The sequence below is a fragment of the Suricata suricatta genome, chromosome 5 (assembly GCF_006229205.1).
Source record: "Suricata suricatta isolate VVHF042 chromosome 5, meerkat_22Aug2017_6uvM2_HiC, whole genome shotgun sequence".
NCBI classification, from domain to species: Eukaryota; Metazoa; Chordata; class Mammalia; order Carnivora; family Herpestidae; genus Suricata; species Suricata suricatta.
In genome coordinates, this window is record NC_043704.1 from 124,288,938 (window position 1) to 124,301,882 (window position 12,945).

Below are 12,945 nucleotides of genomic sequence, written 5' to 3' on the forward strand. Positions count from 1 at the left end.
TACTGATTATTTTACTCTATGTTGCTCTTCTGGAGGAAAAGAAGCGGTGGTTTGTAGAAGAACTTAGAGTCTGGAATAAAAATAGAACTGTATAATGTAACAGTTTTATTTGTAGGTGAGCTTAGAAAAGATCACTTATCAACCAACCAACCAACCCAAGGAAGATGAGGCTTTTAAAAAAGAGAATGAATTTGAGAACACTTGCCGTTTTCCAGATACAAGATGATCAAATATACTTTTTGCAGCTTTAATTTCTGCTTGCTGCCTAACAAAATTAGATTCTTATTAATATGTAAGTGCTGATAATATGCTAAAATAAACCTGTCATCAAGTGGCACTAGAAATTATCGGAAGTTATACAGCTTAATTTCTACTCTAAGTAGCAAGTCCCTAAAACTAACTGTATTTGTGCCCCCAAAGACATAACTGTCATAAATTTCACTTTGCAGACATTTGTAGACCATTTATTTTGTGGAAAAAACTATGGTGAGGAGCTCTGCTGTTATTCAGAGATAAAAAATGGTTCTTGTGCGGTTCTGTACTTCTAGAGGGCAGGAGAATCAGACGTTAAGTTAGGCTTTTGTTTATTTATATCTGTGTCCTGGTCTCCTGCAGAAACAAAAGGCAAAAGCTTGTTTCAAGGACTTGGGTCTGTCCTGAAGCAGGACCGTGGCTTCCTCAAGAGATCTGTTCACAAAGAAGGGCTAGTTCTGCCAAAGGAGCTAAAAGAGGGGTTCGTTTTGCTTTTAAGTTGGACAGTGTTTCCTTACGAGCTCGGTGAGCTCCTGGTCAGCACCCCCGCAAGATCGGGCCTCTAGCGTCCGTCGACTCCAAAGACCAGAGGCCGCGAGAAGAGCCCTGCTCCGTAGGGCAGAAGGGGGGAGGTGGGTCGGAGCCCCAACGCTTACAGATGGCCTGCCAGGGTCTTAGTGACCTCAGGCTGCCATCGGCGCGAGCCGCGACCCTAACGTAGCAAATGTCGCTCGCACACCGGCTAGGCGCGCAGCCACGCAGATTGCTGCCGGCCTTCCCTGCTCCGGGAGCGCAAGCAGGCCCCAGCAGCACCCATTCCGCGCTAGGACAGCGCCGTTCCAGGAGCAAGGCCGCGAGGGCGGGGCTTGGGGCCGTGTGGAACTATTTCTTCACACAGTGGTCAGTCAGGGCGAGGAGAGGCCGTCAGGGCGGAGCGCCATATGGCACGACCCAGCCCGGCCTCATCGTTGGCGGGCACCGAGGAAGCAATGTAGTGCGAGAAGCCTACAGTCCATACCGTGGAAGGATGGGCCAACTAACGAATGTTTCACCTCAGTCCACACGCCTAAGAGGGAATTTGAGAGCGCATGGGGGAGGGGCGGAGAGACCAGGCGGCTTGCAGAGAGCATGCTCCGTTCTACGAGCCGTAAGTGGAGAGCCAGGCATGCGCAGTGAGGCCAGGGCGGGTTGGCAGCAGGGAGGGGCTGGCGTGAGCGGGCTGCTGTGTTTATCCGGTTCTCTGGGTGGGCGGTCAAAGCGCACGCGTAAGGGCGAAAGGCGGCGGAGCAGGATAGTGGCATGCGCATGCGCGGAGCGAGCCGGTAGCTCTGGGAGGGTGTGGAGTGGGTTCTTAGAGGAGAAGCAGGGGAAAAGGGAAGCGAAGGGAAAGGAAAGGGCGGGGGGAGGGGTGAGAGTGTGTTCTGCGCATGCGTGCGGGCGCTAGCGACGACGGCGGCGGGGGAGTCTCGGGGATGACAGTGGCTTTGCCCGTTGGGGTAACGGTCGTCTTCGCCGGCAGGGCCTGAGGCGCCGCACAGCCCGCGGGATTCATTAAGGCCGCAGCAGCCCGGGCCCTACTGAGTTAGAGTGGCGCGTGGAGTCAGGGTGAGGGCGGCGAGGCACGGGGGGAGGGGCCTGTGGCGGGGCCTTGCTGTGTGCTCTGGGCGGCGGCGGGGCCTGGCGGTGTGAGCACTCGCCTTAGTTGCAGCCGGGCGGGAGCCGTGGGCGGCGGCGGCTGTCGTGCTTGGCGGCGGAGGTCTCCGTGTGTGCGGCGCGGAGAAGATGGCCGGGCAGTGAGGGGGCGGCGCTTGCGCCTGGTGACCTCGGAGTGAGCGACTGAGGAGCGAGGGGCGCCGCCGCGGCCCGGCCGGGCCTGCTCCCCGCCCCCTCCCGCTGCCGCCGCCGTCGCGGCTGCCGGCCCCTCCGGCCCGCGCACTTCCTCCTCGGCCCTCCCCTAGCGGGTGGGGGACTCTCCTGCCTGCTTCGCCACCTCAGGGAACCGCAGGGCTGTAACCGCCGGGGCGGAGAGCCAGGCGCAGTCCGGCCCCGCGTCCGATATGGAGAGAGCGGCGGCGGCCTCCGCCAGCCGCAACTGCAGCGTTCGCCGCCGCCGCGGCTTGGTGCACTAGATTGAGGAAGCCGACGCCCGAACCGTCCTCTTTGCGGTTGCCCCTACCTCTGCGCCGTGCGCTGTGATGGAGTAAGGACCCTGCAGCGCGTGAGAAGCCTGCCTGCCCTTCGGACCGGGGCAGGGCCTGCTCCCGAGCCCGCTCAGCTCGCCCCGAGGAGGTGCCTCCGCATCCGGAGATGCAGCGAAGGCCGCCCGCCGAGCCGCGGGGCTAAACTGAGCGCCGAGTCCCGGCCCGAGTGCCGAAGCCGCCGCATTCTTCGCCCCGAGGCTGACTGGGACAAACTCGAACGCTGGTTTCTCTTTCTTTCTCTCTCTTCCTCTCTCTCTTTTTTTTTTTATTTTCTCGTCTGCAAGTCTCAGGGACGGAGGAGGGGCGCCAAGGCCCCATGTGCGGGAGAATTGCTTCAGCTCCACAAACTTGCGCGGATTTTGGTTGCTACTTTGGCCAGTGGTTCTCTGATTTCCTACGAATTGTTGCAAATTCGCCATTGTTCCCTGGCTGCTTACAAAGTTGGATCCGGAATTTCTTTTCAACCGGGAGCCAACGGTGTCGAAGTGTCTGCAATGAACCCCGTGAATGCTACTGCTCTCTACATTTCCGCGAGCCGCCTAGTGCTCAACTACGACCCCGGAGACCCCAAGGCGTTTACAGAGATTAACAGGCTCTTGCCTTACTTCCGACAGTCCCTCTCTTGCTGTGTTTGCGGTGAGATGCTTTTTATTGTTCCCTTTCATTGCTTGTTTTAGAAAACCTGGGCAGTGGTAACGGGAACGGTTTGGCGGCCTGGTAGTTTGCACTCAGCTTTTGTTAATTGTGCATTAGTATACGGTCATTAGTTTTCGAACTCGTTAAAGGACTTTTGCCTGACTTCGGAAAGACAGCCCTTCTAAACCGTTTTGTACGGCGGCCTTGAGGTTCAGAACTGTTTAATGCGTCTCGGGTCAATTCCTGGCATTTCTGGTGATGGTTTTATAAATGAGTTGAAATATGCTTGCATAGCGCTGCTTTTTTTTTTTTAACCTTTGATACAAGAGCTGACACTACGTATCTTGGTTAAACGTGGTTAAGCCTGTTTAAAACGTGTACATGTGGCGTGTTTGCATTTCCTCAAACTGGTGTTAGGTGTGGGTGGTGGTATAATCTGATGCACCCACAGCCTGAGAACACGGTGCAGAACTTTCCCCCGTGTTCTTCAACAAATGCTTTGACAGTTTGACGGTAAGCAGTGAACCAAAGACGACTGATAGTACTGATAGCTGGTGGCATTTTTACAGGATTGTTTCAGCTTTGTATTAAAACAGGTTTTAATACGTTGTGGACAGATAGAACGTTATTTTAGGGTCCCCCCCAATATTATTCTGTGCTGGGTAGGATATTTTCAAGTTATTTTTGAGAAGTGAAGATATTCTAAGTTTAATAAATCGAAGTGTCTCAGAAGTGATTAATTAGGATTAATTTTGCACCCATTGTAGTTGTTTTTCAGAGAACCTGCACTAAAAACGTTAAGACAAGGGGAATGACCACTATCAAAGAAAAAAAAAGCAGTACTATATTCCATTTCATCTTCTCCAAATTTTGAGGTTTTGCTGATCCACTCGTTTAGTGAGCACTTGAGAAATTTAAGCATTTCAGTCTTTCACTTTATCTTAGATAAAATAAATTTTGTAGCTGTGGTAGCTGAAAGACGATATGGTATTCGTTTGAGACTTCTTCACGATTTTCTGAGTAGCTCTTGGGCATGGGGCAAGGCACAGAAGGGATGCAGAGGAGGTGAAGACTTTTTTGCACACCAGGTACTTAATCTCATAAACATTTAAGTAACTGTTAGAATGTGATTAAGTACTACTGTGGCTGGTAACAGACACTTAACACCTTTATTGGGAAGCATTTGCCTTGGGCAAATTAGCACTGCCCTGGGCCTCAGTTTCTTAATGTGTAAAATCAGAGCTTTGGGCTAGATTCCAAGTTTCCTTTCAGTTTAACTTTTATAAATAGGAATTTGCTTGGTTTCAGTGTACTCCCCCATTCCACTTCCACTTTTTATGGCGTTCTTTTTATGTCTTAACAGCTTTTGATAGTTTTTGAACTGAGATAAAGCTGCTGTAACTTACTTTTCTTTTGAGGGAATCGCTACTTTGTGAAAGAGAGGGCATATGATAGCCCACCTGACCTGTTAGAACAGCTGTAGAGAGTGTATCATTACCCAGGTAACACTTAAGTATCTGGCAGGTCTCCTTTTTATTAGGGGGATGGGACTTAACCGTCTAATTTAACAGGGAAATGATAGTTTTAAATCGAGTAGATGTTTGAGATTTTAACTTATCAATAGCTTCAGGATAGTTGTCTAAATGAACATTTTTCCAGATTCTAACTTGATTTTAAAAAATGAAATTAAAGATAAAGCTACTTAAAAAAAAAATCTGATTGTAAGTTTTTTTTTTTTTAAGCCAGTCTTAAAAAAAAATAAAGCCAATCTTGACAACACAAGGGGAATTTTTTGATGTCGGCACTTTTGCCATTATTCCTTTTTGTTCAAGCTATTCCATCCTATGGTAAAAATTTGTGGGTTCTATCTTTTCCCTAATTATATTGAGTAGCTGGCATAAATTTTAGCAATCTATTCAGCCTATTTTCCCTGACTCCTTCATCTCTTTGTACTTAAGTGTTTGGTTATCAGGAGACAGGAAAAAAAAATCGGTTATTTGAATTCAGATCCAGCATTTAATCATCTTGTGTCAGGTACTGTCCTAGACTCCTTTTCTTATCCAAAAAACACAAATTCATTCAAGTTAATAGGGCATGTGCATTCTTGTTTCATGAAGATAACAAATATGTAAAAGTTTATATCTTGGTGTTGTAAATAGGGAGTTTCACCAGGTGGTCTGAGTCTGACCTAGTCCTACCTTTTCAGCCTTACTGAAAAAAACTGCCCTCTTACATAATTTCTTTGCTTCAGCAGGGCTGATGTTTTTGCTTTTTCTAAACATAAATGCCCTAGGTCTTCCTCCTCTTTTTCCTGCCTTAGTTCTCTGAAGTTTCTTCTGCCTAAAACATACTTTTTTTTCTCTGTGGTCTAACTCCTCAATTTCTTCCCTCTTCACCGAATTCTTTCTTGCTCACTGCAGCAAAAAGTGTGTCTTTTGAACCTCTGTAGCCCTTTGTTCCAATCATAAGCACTTAAAACTCTTACAGTGCAGTATTAATATCTCATTCTTCTGATATCTTAGGGGAACATACTATTTTTTATACATTTGTGTGTTTCACCTGCCTCATCCACTCTCTCCTATCCAGTCACTTCGTGTTTATGACACACTTGGGAAGAAAATGAGAGTCCTACAAACTTTGCAATTAGGTTCATATCTTGGCTCTTCTACTTACTGTGTAGGGAAGTTTCTCTAACTTGCTGGCTCAGTTTCCTTAATGAAAGGGAATAATTACACCTTCAAGTTTTTTTCCCTCCAAATTTGTATTATACGTGCGTTTATTTTTAAGTGGAGAAAAACTTTTTGAACCCTTGAGAACAAGTCAGTGGACTTGTCTGGCACATGTTATATGCTTAGCGTCCCACCTTTGTACAGAAGTAGGGAAAGGTGGGAGGAGGTGAGGGAAGAGACTGTATTGTTGGGTCAATTATTGTGAAACCTAGATTATTCACTGGAACTAAAAGTTTTGTCATCATGGAACTTTGAAATGTTAATTAGCTGATTATCGCTATTTGTTTTTCAGTTCCTTTGCATATTTAAGCTATCTGAAACATCTAATGAATGGGATAGCAGTGCTCCAGAGAATTAACTGTACTTTCTAGGCCACAGAAACAGTGGACAAAACAGTATTACTGTGGATACTATTTTTGGGTCCCTTCTTTCCCCTTGTTCTAAAATGTTGGACTTTTATCATCAGAAAGTAGAATTTCTTTTACTGGCATGAGATTTGATGAATTCTGTGCTAGGGATTTTAAGTTTTTCATTAAATTTGTAAGTCCACAAATGATACAAGTTTGGTATATAGAATCAAATCCTCTTAAAACTGGAAGGACACAGTAAAGTGGAAAAATTTTAGTCTTTGAGATGTTTGGAGTCCTGTAAAGTAATCACATTTGAATCTCTGTTCAGTCACATGGATAGTTTGGTGTTTTTAGAGTCTAGAAACAAGGTGGTTTGGCTTTGGATTTATTGAATTGTGAAACTTTTTGGGCATCCAGTTTCTCATTTATAAAATGGAATGGGACTGTAGATTAGTGTTTCCCACTGACATAGGATTACTAATGCTGACCAGGTTTTTGTTTTACTATTGCTATTGTTATTTTCCACTAGAAAAGAGATAGTTCCCGGAGAGTATTTCTCTTGTTCACTTTAACAGCCTTGTACCTTACTGGCTCAACACATATTTGTTGAATGGATGAAATTAGCATTCAAAAGAAAGTTTAAAGTAGGAGAGATATGGTCTCAGAATAAAGTATATGCTTTAAAATTAAGTAGATTAGTTTTATGAAAAACTACTTTTAATTTTCCTTTGCCATTGTTTATGGACCCACGTTGTAATTAGTGTAGTAGATCTCAAGGATATTTTTCAGTTATAGAATTGTCTTTTACCAGAAATACTTTTTGGCTGAGCATATGATTTATAATTAGCAAGAATCTTCTATAGTGAAATTTGAACATACAGCTTGGAGTGAATTTTTTTTTTTTAATGTTTACTTATTTATCTTGGGGGAGAGAAAGATTTATTTTGAGTGTGAGCAGGGGAGAGGGAGAGAGAGAATCCCCAGCAGGTTCTGTGGTGTCATCTGGAGCCTGATGTGGGGCTTGATCCCATGAACCATGAGATAATGACCTAAGCTGAAATTAAGAGTTGGACGCTCAAATGACTGAGCCATCAGGCAGACGCCTCTAGAGAGACTTAAGCTATTTGTCTTTTAATTTTTAAGCTACTTATCTTTTAGGTGGAAGCTAAAATTAAAAGGCCATTTGAATAATTCTACATAAATCTATGCTGTTTTGTATTTACATATTTTTCAAGCATTAGTCATTGATAGTTTCTTTTACTTAAAGTCAATGTAATTAAAATTTTTCGTTGTAGTAAATATATAAAATTTATTATCTTAGCCATTTTAAAGTGTACAGTTCTATAACATTATTTATATTGTTGTGAAACAGATTTCTAGAACTTTTTCATCTTGCAAATCTGAGACTCTATCCATCAAATAAATAACTACCCTCCTCTGCAACCAGTGGTAACCACCATTCTCCTTTTGTCTCTCTGAATTTGACTACTCTAGGTACCTTATATTAATGGAATCATACAGTATTTGTCTTTTTGTGATTGGCTTATTTATTTAGTAAAATTTCCTGAAGGTTCATCCATGATAGAGCATGTATGAGAATTTTCCTTAAAAATTTTTTTTTAATGTTTATTTTTGAGAGATCATGAGTGGGAGAGGGGCAGAGAGAGAGGAAGACACAGAATCTGAAGCAGACTCCAGGCTCTGAGGTGTCAGCATAGAGCCCAGCATGAGACTAACTCCCAAACAGTGAGATCAGACCTCAGAGGAAATCAGATGTTAAACCTACTGAGCCACCCAGGCATCCCCACTTTTTTTTTTGTTTTTTTAACAGTCATTCTAATGGGCATGAGGTGATGTCATGGTGGTTTTGATTTACATTTTTCTAGTGATGTTGATTATCTTTTCATATACTTGTGGGCCATTAATGTTGTCATTTTTGGAGAATCACTATCATTTTTTATTTTGAAAGCTTAACTCATCACATCTTTATTAATCACCCGTTCAGAGTGCTGGAATAGAAAGATGAATAAGACACATGGTTAGTACCCATGTTAGTGTTATGGAGAAGACAGATGAATAGACTGGGGAAGTGTGCTAGAGGCACCTATACCAAAATCTCAAACATCATAATAGAATACTTACAAGTTAGCTTTTATTGGATGTGTAAAAGTTTCAGAAGTTAATCATAAGTAAATTTTTCCCTCCATATCACTTGTTTTTGAATGGCTGTTTGGCTGTTTGGGTCAGAGTTTAAGCAAACCTGATTGGTGTTAAGCAGAATTTGGTTTACCAGTTTTTTCTTGAGTCTTAAGTTCTTTATTTAGGGAGCATTTATTTGGTAGACTGATGAGGAAGAACGATACTTAGTAATTTGTCTTGGCACATAGATATACTTTTATTCCAGATATATTGATTTAACTGTTTTCTTGTTTAGTAAAAATCTCCTTTCTAAAATTTTCCCTTTTAGTATTTTAAAAACTAGTTCATTTATTCATTCCTATTTAGGTATGTTTATGCAAAATGAAATTGCCTTAGGGGAAGGACTTCTGATGTGTATTGTTTTGGATGCTGTAAGAGATGAAAAGAGGTGTGATCCACAGTCCATTGTTATATAATCCCCTCAAGAGTTAATAATACTGGTTTAAGTAATGGTTCATGATAAGTAGTACAGTGCTGTAGAATTAAGCAGAAGAAATTGTTTCAGTTTGGTGAGATCTAGAAAGTGTGGAGCTTGAGATGGGTCAAGAAGAATGTGAAATTAGTAGACATTTTCAGCAAGGTTTGAGTGGGCATTTTCTTCAGTTGGCTGCAGAAAGTCAAGTCTATCTGTACTTGGATTCCTTGTAGGAGAGACCTTGCACTATTTGTTGAGATTCAGGGATCTTTTGTTTGATGAGCCCTAAGGAATGTGACATTTACCCTGTAGAACTGTTCCTCTAACACCGCCCCGCCCCCCACCTCAGTATCAGTATGTTCTGTGGGCCACCACCTAAATCACAATCACCTAAAGGGCTTCTTAAAATCCAGATTCTAAGTTATCACTTCAGACTAATTGAATTGGAATATTTGTGAGCTGGGTCTTGTAATCTGTTTCATTTTCACCATCTTGATAGGAGGAGGGTTTACAAATCACTATTGTAAGCATTTGAGAAACAGCATTAAAAATTTTTTTTTATAGTTTATTTTTGAGATAGAACACGAGCGGGGGAGGAGCAGAGAGAGAGGGAGACAGAATCTGAAACAGGCTCCAGACTTGGAGCTATCAGCACAGAACCTGATATGGGGCTCGAACCCAGGAGATCATGACCTGATCCGAAGTCGGATGCTTAACCTACTGAGCCACTCAGATGCCCTGAGAAACAGCATTTTAAATAAGCGAATGATGTGATTGAAATTCTGTTTTGGGAGGGGTGCCTGCGTGGCTCAGCTCAGGTCATGATCCTGAGGTCACAGGTTGGAGCCCTGCGTTGCATGGGGGCTCTGTGCCCACAGTTCAGAGCCTGGATCCTGCTTCAGGTGCTGTGTCTCCCTACCTCTCTGCCCCTACCCCGCTTGTGCTGTCTCCCTCAAAAGTCAACAAACAATTAAAAAAAAAAAAAGTTGTTTTAGGGAAGATTGATTTGAGGGTAGATCATGGGACTGATTAGAGTATGGTGCAACTTTCAATTATAAAGGATAACAGATGTATTCATATTAGATAGAAGCCTGAATAGTGGTGGGAGTGTAAAGGGAACAGCGCAGGGGCGCCGGGAGGGTTCAGTCACTTGAGCACCCGGCATTGTCTCAGGTCATGATCTCATGGTTTGTGGATTCCAGCCTCACGTCGGGCTCTGTGCTGACAGGCTTGCTCAGAGCTTGGAGCCTTCTTGGATTCTGTGTCTCCTCCTCTCTCTGCCCCTCCCCTGCTCATACCCTGTCTCTCAAAAATAAATAAATGTAGGGGCACCTGGGTGGCTCAGTCGGTTGAGCATCCGACTTTGGCTCAGATCATGATCTCGGGGTTGAGGAGTTCGAGCCCCATGTCATTCTCTGCTGACAGCTCAGAGGCTGGAGCCTGTCTTGGATTCTGTGTCTCCCTGTCTCTCTGCTCCTCTCCCGCTCATGCTCTGTCTCTGTCTCAAAAATAAATATAAACATTAAAAAAAATTAAAAATGTAAAAAAAAAAGAAAGGGAACTAATGTAAGGTAATTATGGTTATCATTTTCATAACATTTGAATTCTTTGATATGTACTGTATTATATTCTGCTATGTCATATGTCACTGTAAATAGATGAAATGAGACATTTTCCACCCTCAAATTTATAATGTCTAGCACAGTGTTTTCACATACAGCTGATAAAATGCCCTGAATTGTATTGAAGAACTGACAATCTGGCAGTTTAATACAGATGTTGGGAAAGATCAAAGGAGTCAAAGGCAACTTAGATACCAAAAGTGAAGTCAGGAAGGACATTGATTTTGGAAGGACTTGAAGTATTTAGATAGGCTAGTTTGAAATAATTTAAGGACAGCCTAATAAAATATGCTTCAGGGATTTAGCAATTTGTTATTGGATTTTGGCCATGTGCTTGGGTGAGGTTGCAGGTAGGATAGGAATTAGAGTAGATCAGGCGTGGGCCTGAAAAGGATGATGCATTGTTGAATAATATGATGGTCTCTGGGCATTGGGGTTATAAAGAAATATTGGAAATTATGAAAGGTTAAAAATATGATGTATTTTATAATCTTTTTATTTTATGCCCTTTCTTGGAAACTTTGATTTTTAAAATAGTTTTATATATTTATTGTTTGCTATGGTAAAACAAGCAACATACCTTCTGAGCTTTGAGGTTGTGGTTTTCATTCTCAGATTAATTATAACATCCTATCCTCCTTTTTTTGCATTTCTTATTTTCTTGGTGCTTGCATAGCATGACATTAGTAATTGGCTAATGCCTTGTTAAATACTGGCTTCTCTAAGAGTCCACTTGGCTACTTTTATATATGATTAACTGGAGTTTTTGTGAATTTTGATGTACTTTCTAAATTTTATCTTTTATTTTAAAAAGTGATAGTTCAAAATCTTATCCTAATTTCTCATTTTCCCCTGTGTTCATCTGTAACCTTTTACTTTGCTCTCTTAAAGATTAATATTTTGTTCCCTTATCAGGAAATTAATTTAGAGAAATTTTCACATTAAAATAATTTTTTTAATGTTTATTTTTGAGAGAGAGAGAGAGAGTGTGAGAGGGAGTGGGGGAGGGACAGAGAGAGAGACATAGAATGCCAAGCTAGTTCCAGGCTTTGAGCTGTCAGCACACAGCCAGACATGGGACTTGAACTCACAAATTCATGAGAGATCATGACCTGAGTTGAAGTCAGACGCTTAACCAACTGAGCCATCCAGGTGCCCCTCAAGTTGTTTTAATCTAATTTTTTAACTATTGTATGCAGTATTTGTCCATTTTCTTTATTGTTAAAACATACAGAAAATGCACTTAAAATGAAGTCTGGTCTCAAATTTGGAAATATATTTTTTGGCAAAGTTTAGTGGTTTTGAAATTCTTTTTATAACAATTAAAGGCATACCTAATATGGGGATGGGTGGTCCAGTGTATAACCAGGGCTTTTGACTTCCTGTCAATCTTGCTAAATGCCATTCCTTTGAAGTTTAAATATCTATGATGCTCTCAAATTTGGGACTCTGGCCAGATACAATATAGGAATCTAGGATTAGTAGGGAGCACTCTAATTCAGGCATCCTTGTGACTTCTGAATATCTTCTACAGTTAATCACTTGGTTGTCCGGCCTGTGACTTGAACATATTCAGGATATGACATATGATGTCCTATCCATCAGAAGCTGTGGGCTGTTACAGGAATCCCTTTATGGTGTCATTGAGCTTAACCGGCTCAATTTTTACATAGGTTTCACAAGGAAGATGTTAATAGGTTATTCTTCATGATGAGAATTTTTAAAGTTTTAGGCAGAAAGGACCATAAATTTATACAGCCATTTTTTCACATCAGATAATCTTTTCTGTAACATTCCTGAAAGTTTATACAAGGCTTTTCTTGAATGTCTATAGGATAGGGAGCTGAATTAAGTTCTGTTCTACAAAATATATCATTGACAACTTTTTAAAAAGAACTTTCTTTTTAGAAAGTTCTTCCATTTTCCCAAGTCTCCTCCTTTGTAATTGTTTCCCATTGAGTTTTTTGTTCTCTGGAACAACTCAGGATGCCTTTGATAAAATTTTGGCCTTCAACTGTTGGAAGATTTTTTTTTTTTGGTCTGTTTTTGTTTGAGCAGAGTGCATTGGGGGAGAGACAGAAAAAGGGGGGATATAGAGAATCCCAAGCAGTCTCCTTACTAACGTGGGGCTCGAACTCACGAACCTGAGCAGAGATCAAGAGTCAAATGCCTGACTGAACCTAAGACGTTTTCATGTTTTTTTCCTGAGAAGATAAGCTTCACTGAGTTACCTGTCCTGGAAGCATCCTGGTTTCAGTTTCTTCTAAAAGTGTGGACTTTGCCCACAGTATTTTGGAGGTGGTCAGATGTCATTATCTACCTTGACAATTTGGACAAATTGTTTAATTTCTTTTTCATTTGTAAGATGAGGTTGTTGGACTAGAGCAGAGATTTGGTTGTAAATTTGGCTTCCAGACATCTTTTAGCTTGGTTAAAAATTTATGGAATTGGTGGTTAACTTTTTAAATTGAGTTCACTTAAAAACCCAAATTTTAGTTATCTCCTGGAAAATTGTCAAGTTTGGCAGCAGCGAATCTGTGT

General features: G+C 42.1%; 1 protein-coding gene across 1 annotated transcript in view; it reads left to right on the forward strand.

Moving 5' to 3' along the window:
* Positions 1-1,672: 1,672 nt before the first annotated feature.
* The window catches only part of MSL2 (MSL complex subunit 2), a 34,598-nt gene continuing 23,325 nt past the window's right edge, over positions 1,673-12,945 (forward strand). The window contains exon 1 of the mRNA XM_029940231.1: positions 1,673-3,089. Within this exon, the coding sequence (XP_029796091.1) occupies positions 2,948-3,089 (142 nt within the window). The 5' untranslated portion in view covers positions 1,673-2,947. The remainder of the gene's footprint in view (positions 3,090-12,945) is intronic.